The following is a 6,331-nucleotide window of genomic DNA, read 5'->3' as shown; positions in this document are numbered from 1 at the left end:
CAATGATAAAGAGTTTTAAGCTTGAAGAGCTGTTGTAACAAGGGAAAGATCAAAATGCAGAAATGTTTCCCGTGCTTACGGTGTTGAGATCTGACACTCTCGTTCCCAGCTCAGTGACCGCAGCGACTTTGTTCTGGGAGAAGTCAATAGACACGTTGGCTTGGAACTGAAATAAACGATGATAACCAGATTAAATTCAGATGCTTGTCCCATCGTCATTTCAGGGCATGTTCTAAATTTCCCCCGTTTTCAAATTCGATTTGAAATGTAAGTTTACCCCCCCCCCCTTTTTCTCAAAAGGAATGCATAAACAAAAACGTTCCCCTGCTGAATGGGAGAAAGAGAACGGGGGAGAAGGAGTTAAAGATGAGCTCAAGGGAATAATAGGTAATTCCAAAGCAAACTGAGACAACTGTGTAAACAATTACTATTTTAATACAATCATTATTATTATTAATATTTTTATTGTTATTATTATTATAAAAATTTATTATTATTATTATTATTACTATTACTATTATCACTATTATTATTATTATGGATACTTACTTTTTGGATCAAGCCAAAGACGCTTGCGGTACTCTTTTCTGGCAGACAGATGGTGGAGGGGTCTGGGGCAGCCACAGTGTAAGCCACAGGGGCCACAAGGAGAAAGAGAGCCAGGAACTGCATGCTGGGAAATACATGGAGGGAGAAAAGTTATCTAATGTTTTAATGTGTTAGATCTAGATAATTATTTGGCACCTAGACTTCCGGCCAAGCCTTGCCAGGGTCAAGCCAAGCTGAAAGGGATACAATATCCCAGCAGAAAGATCAAGATACTCAATAAAAAAAAAAAAACAATTAGTCGATAGACGAACACAACCTCATGATGGTATCATCAAGCAGCTGAAAGAACAAACCATCAGTAGTACCTGAGAGAGGGTATCTGTGAGATGTGATTCTGTGGACTTGTGAGTGGACATTTATAGAAGTCTTTCAGGTCGAGATTTTACGTCAAGCACTTGTGATGCCAGATCTCTGGGCTACTTGATACGTTAGGTGATTCTTAACCCCACATTCTCGCACCCCAGACAAAGAAAATTTGTTTTCATAATTAGCTGACACATCCGACATTTTGAGATAAACAGCAATGCATAATGTTGGAACATATTTTGCCTGGTCATTACTTTCTTCTATTAAAACACTAAATTCTTACAGAAACCGTTTTAGCGTTGCTCTTTAGCTTACTTCTAAATGTTATTTGTCTTCGGATCAGATAAATTAAAGGGTTAAATAAAACTCAGGCATTTTCTGCCCTTCAAAATGTGAAAAATGTACTGCCAAAAATATTACTAAGTTCAATCACCTGGAAGTAAAAAAAAGTTGCTAAGTTGGCAAGTTCAAGACTTTTCGTTTTCTTGTATTCGTGGCACCACTTTTTAACTTTAAAAACAAAACATTGTTTCTTTTTTTTTTTTAATAAGTACAGAAAACATACCTGCAAAGGTGTTTGTTCGGTGGAGAATGTAAATGTGGTCGATTAAAATGGAACTCATCATACAGACTTCAACATAAGTTAAGGACCCCTTGCAAACACTCTGAGGGGTCTTATTGTGTCGACCTGCACGTAGGCTTTCTTGGACTGATCAATTGGCTTGATGGCGCCGCCTCAGGAGGAGAATGACAGAGTGTGACACTGCAAGACTTCTGGCAACTTCTCGGGCTCCAACTCCATCTTGCAGCCGTGCCATAGCTTTGGCACGATCAATGTCTTTCAGCTGGCACATTGATGCGATAGTAGATTTTGCTCAAACGGCGGCTTACATTGCAACCAAAGTGAGCACAGTTCGAGACCGGACGTCCGTTTATGATGTGCACCGTAAATTTTAATTGAGGAATGTCCAAGCTATTGCACACAAGTCGATAAACAACAGAAAATTTGTCTAAAACTCCCCGGGGATTTCTGTGCTGCACGTGGTGGTTTTGCCCCTTTAGGAAGCTTTGCAGTTCGCATTGGTAACTCATGAACACTTTCAGAGCCAAACATTTTGAAACATTCCTTGGTGTCTTTTTTCGAATTTAAAAAAAAGCAGGGCTGCCTGTCAGGGTGGTCCTTAACTTATGTTGAAGTGTGTAATTGCTAATATCATTATGTTGTTACAAACACACACTTCAATGTCTCTGCCAAATTAGTCTCTTTTGTCATTATTTGAGAATGATACACTCTCATGTGAAGTTTGCATTGGCCATCATCAAACATTGGCTTATTAATAAAATGTATTATTGTTATTGAGTGTAAGAATGCGATTCTCGGTTTCGCAGAAGTTTTATCTGGACATGTTTAGGGTGGTTAGTCCGAAAGGTAGTGTCTGATACTAATACTAGGCTCAAACTTCAATGACTAGAAATGTGAGAGGATTGAAAGAGAAATAATATGTCGTTTGGAAAATGAGAAATCAAAATTTTACATATATATGGAGATATTAAGCTGTTAAAGGGCCAATGAGAAAAGGTAGTATGCCTAGAAGAATTTAGAGTAAAAATCTACTACTCAGATGTTGTGTGTCTCAAGGGTTGGGGAAGAGAGTTCCAAACTGATGGAGCAAGGTGGGCAAACGATCTTTCAGCTATTTACAAAAGCTATTTTCATTATCAATTCATCGTTTCAAACCAAACTTACAGGAAATAATCCAAAACGTCATTAAAAGTTTCCATCCCAATCTAATGTTATTTAATATTGACAGCAATATTTAAAATATTATATAACATTTAAGAAAATCCTAATATTTTAAAAGCCAAGAGGCAGTATACTACTTTTAATTTTTACAAATATAAATTTAGTAGCAATACGTATACGTAACTGACTAATATTTGTTTAACATTCTACCAATATTCTGGAATTTTTTTTTTACTTTGATAGTGAGGTACCTTTTTTTGGTTGAAATTTTGAGCGTAAAATGACTTTCAAAAGCAGACTTCTGAGGCATTAACTTTATTTTTTTTTTTAAGAAAACAAAAAAGGAAACAACTAATCAACGACCTATAACAACCAAATCTGCGCATGAGTGAAAAGTTGCATCACAGAATCTTGGTTCGTAGGTGTGATATTAGTGTTTTAGTGGCATGGGGTCTTTCAAAAATAAAGATTTGTAAAAAAAAAATATATATAAAAAAAAATATATATATATATATAAAATTTAATAGCATTTAAAACTGTCACTCTGTCACTTGAGAGCTACTTCCTTCCAGTACCACATACACTATCATTTCTTATCACATGCACAATCTCATTTCTGTAGTTACAAATAACCTCATAACTAGAACTTTACTGAGCCAAGCAGACAAAAAATGAAACCAAAAAAAAAGAGAGAATGAAAGAGAGAGAGAGAGAGAGAGAGAGAGAGAGAGAGAGAGAGAGAGAGAGAGAGAGAGAGAGAGGGGGGGGGAGAGAGAGATAGAAAGAGGGGGGGGGAGGAAGTGGTCAAGCAGTCGTTTTTGCAAGAGGGGGGTAAGGTCGTTTGAGACATATTTTCATCTATTGTATCAATTTTTACCAAATGGAACGACAAATTTGATTCAGCAATGATATAAGGTCTTAAAAAGTTGCTTTCCAGAAAATCGATAATTTCACCGAAAATTGACCAAAATCGTTACCCGTTAGTCCCATTATTAATTCATTATATTAAAGCAAAAATCACCGGGAAAAAACGAAGAAAAATAAACCCCTTCCACTTTGTTTCTCATGTTCATCAAAAAATGAATGAACAAATAAACTGCCACCCAGAATAAATCAAGCAACGGACTAATCCGTTTCATGTGATATTTCTTAACCTGACCAAACTTCCGAATCTCATGAACTTCCCCTTCACTTTATTTTATTCACAGCTGCCGAAGACGTGAGACTCACTCTGTATACCCACCAAATACCTTCCATCTTACATGGAAGCGCCTTTAACATTACATCGTGGGTGCTTGGCGGGTGCTCTGGTGTGGTTTGCTTCTTCTGTCCTATCAAACATCCATCGTCCTTATCTCCCCTCCTTTTTATGTTTGTTACTCTCTTGTAACTCCTCTAATCTTCCGGAGGTCATATGACCTTATGCAGTTGCGAGCGGCGTAAAACCTCCACTGAAACAAACTAACATTACATTACACTGTCCTGACACTCGTGTTGTGTGAGGAAAGATTACTGAAAGAAATCTGAACAGATTGAAAACACCGATGTCCCCGTTTGTCCGCTATCTGTTAGCTCTTTTGTACAATAATAAGATCTCTGTCCTGAAACATATTAATATTATGATAATTACTGGACACGTGCAGTGTGCGGGAGTTTCGTGATCAATCTTTTAAATGAATATAATATGTTTTAGTGTGTGTAGTTTGTTTTTATTGTAGCACACGAGTTGCAGGCTTCTGTTTTGAATGGCTTTCTGTTACTCTCTACTTCTCTCTCTCTCTCTCTCTCTCTCTCTCTCTCTCTCTCTCTCTCTCTCTCTCGCTCTCTCTCTCTCTCTCTCTCTCTCTCTCTATCTATCTATCTATCTATCTATCTATCTATCGATCTATCTATCTATCTATCTATTTCTATCTCTCTCTTTCTCTCTCTTTCTCCCTCTTTCTCTCTCTTTCTCTCTCTTTCTCTCTCTTTCTCTCTCTTTCTCTCTCTTTCTCTCTTTCTCTCTCTCTCTCTCTCTCTCTCTCTCTCTCTCTCTCTCTCTCTCTCTCTCTCTCTCTCTCTCGATTGTGGTAAATTAACTGTCATTGAAGAGCAGAAGCAATTAATTGAGCTTTATTTAACTCTGCACTATATCTTTATACCGTCAGAACTCAAATAAAAATTGGAAATATACTTCAAACAAACACTTAAGACATTTCGATGGTAGTGGACTGTTTTAGTAAAAACATCAATTACAAAACAAAGTGTAAAATTTACTTCTCATAAACGTCCAACTACAGGGGTGTGGTCGGCCCGTTCTGTTTCAGGAAAAGGACGGTAAAACCACAACAGTCACCTCAAATAGAAATCTAAGCGTGCCGAGAGAGTTTTGGAGAAGTATGGAAAACATGGTTCCAACAGGATGGGACCACAACCTATACATCAAGAGTGACCCTTCCATGATCGTAAAGAGGGTTTGGGGGACGACTCATAAACTGAAAATTTACAACTGAATGGTCCCCCCCCCGCCCCCACCAACCTACACTGGAGCCCCCTTAATTATTACCTGGGAGGGGGGGGGGGGGGTTGACAGAGTCGATGGACACAACCTAAATATAATTGAACAGTTGAATTTCAATATTGAACAGAACTTCCGAAGAATCGAACTAGGGTTATAAGAAATGTCGAGTGTCTTCTTATAAGTTAAAAAATGTCTACACCTGGAGGTTTAAATAGCGAACACCTTCCTTAAATAGCAATATTAATGTTGCATTAATTTATTTTTCAATACACGGATAGTGATATTTTGAAATACAGCAGTACAGTGATTTTTAAGAAACTGCACAATTTTGTGTTTCCGTCAATTTTGGTTGAAATATTTGAAATATGATAATATTATTCCAAAGATTGGAAAGAATATGACCGCTAAAGTTTGGCGATTTCCACAGCTTGAGAGTCATTGGAAACTGCAAATTTACACATTTCTTTTGGTCCGATAAATCAGGGTTTGACCGTAAAATTGAGACAGAAAATGTGTATTTTTAATGACTCAAAAATGTGCAGGGTAAAATACAAAAATGTGATTAAAATTGCCAAATCTTTTTGACCAATCCCAGTTTGGTCGATCTCATTATGACGAGTTCCTGATTTCACCAAGCTACCTCTCATTTATTACATCTGAGTTTTACTATCATTTGTTTTCTAAAATTCTCTCTCAACGTAAAACCATGGCGTGTTGTGAACTAATATATTATAAAGAACACACCTGAGCCCTTTTCGCTCAAATGACCCTATTAGTATGCAGTTGTGAGCGCCTAAAAACTATTATTAAACAGAAACAACATATGGGAAGGTAGGGTATTTCGGAGAAAAAAGCCGAAATAGACGACTGTTATTAGTGCGGTCAAAAAAATGTGGCTCAACTCACTGTCAAATGATAATATTCCCTAAACAATCGCTGTCTTTTTTTTTTCTAATCGTGACACTATCTCAATTGAACGCATGTTTTGAGAACCTTTTAGTGCAAACACAAAATGAATTCATTACAAAATTAATTTCTTGTAATACGTTTTAATACTAAAAAAGTGTTATTGGTGAGATGTGTAGTAGGTCATAAAATTATATGTGTGTAAGAACCGGGAAGTGTTTTTGAACAGTACTGTTTTCCGCGTGGCGCAGATTTGTAATATTGTA

At 37.0% G+C, this 6,331-nt stretch overlaps 1 protein-coding gene across 1 annotated transcript in view; it reads right to left on the bottom strand.

Moving 5' to 3' along the window:
* The window catches only part of LOC101851706, a 3,354-nt gene extending 2,649 nt beyond the window's left edge, over window positions 1-705 (bottom strand). Inside the window, exons 1-2 of the mRNA XM_013091131.2 lie at window positions 550-705; window positions 80-166 (exon numbers count right to left, since the gene is read on the bottom strand). Of these exons, the coding sequence (XP_012946585.2) occupies window positions 80-166; window positions 550-672 (210 nt within the window). The 5' untranslated portion in view covers window positions 673-705. The remainder of the gene's footprint in view (window positions 1-79; window positions 167-549) is intronic.
* Window positions 706-6,331: the final 5,626 nt, after the last annotated feature.

This window comes from Aplysia californica, unplaced genomic scaffold (assembly GCF_000002075.1).
Source record: "Aplysia californica isolate F4 #8 unplaced genomic scaffold, AplCal3.0 scaffold02265, whole genome shotgun sequence".
NCBI lineage: Eukaryota > Metazoa > Mollusca > Gastropoda > Aplysiida > Aplysiidae > Aplysia > Aplysia californica.
This window is presented reverse-complemented; position numbering and strand designations above follow the sequence as displayed.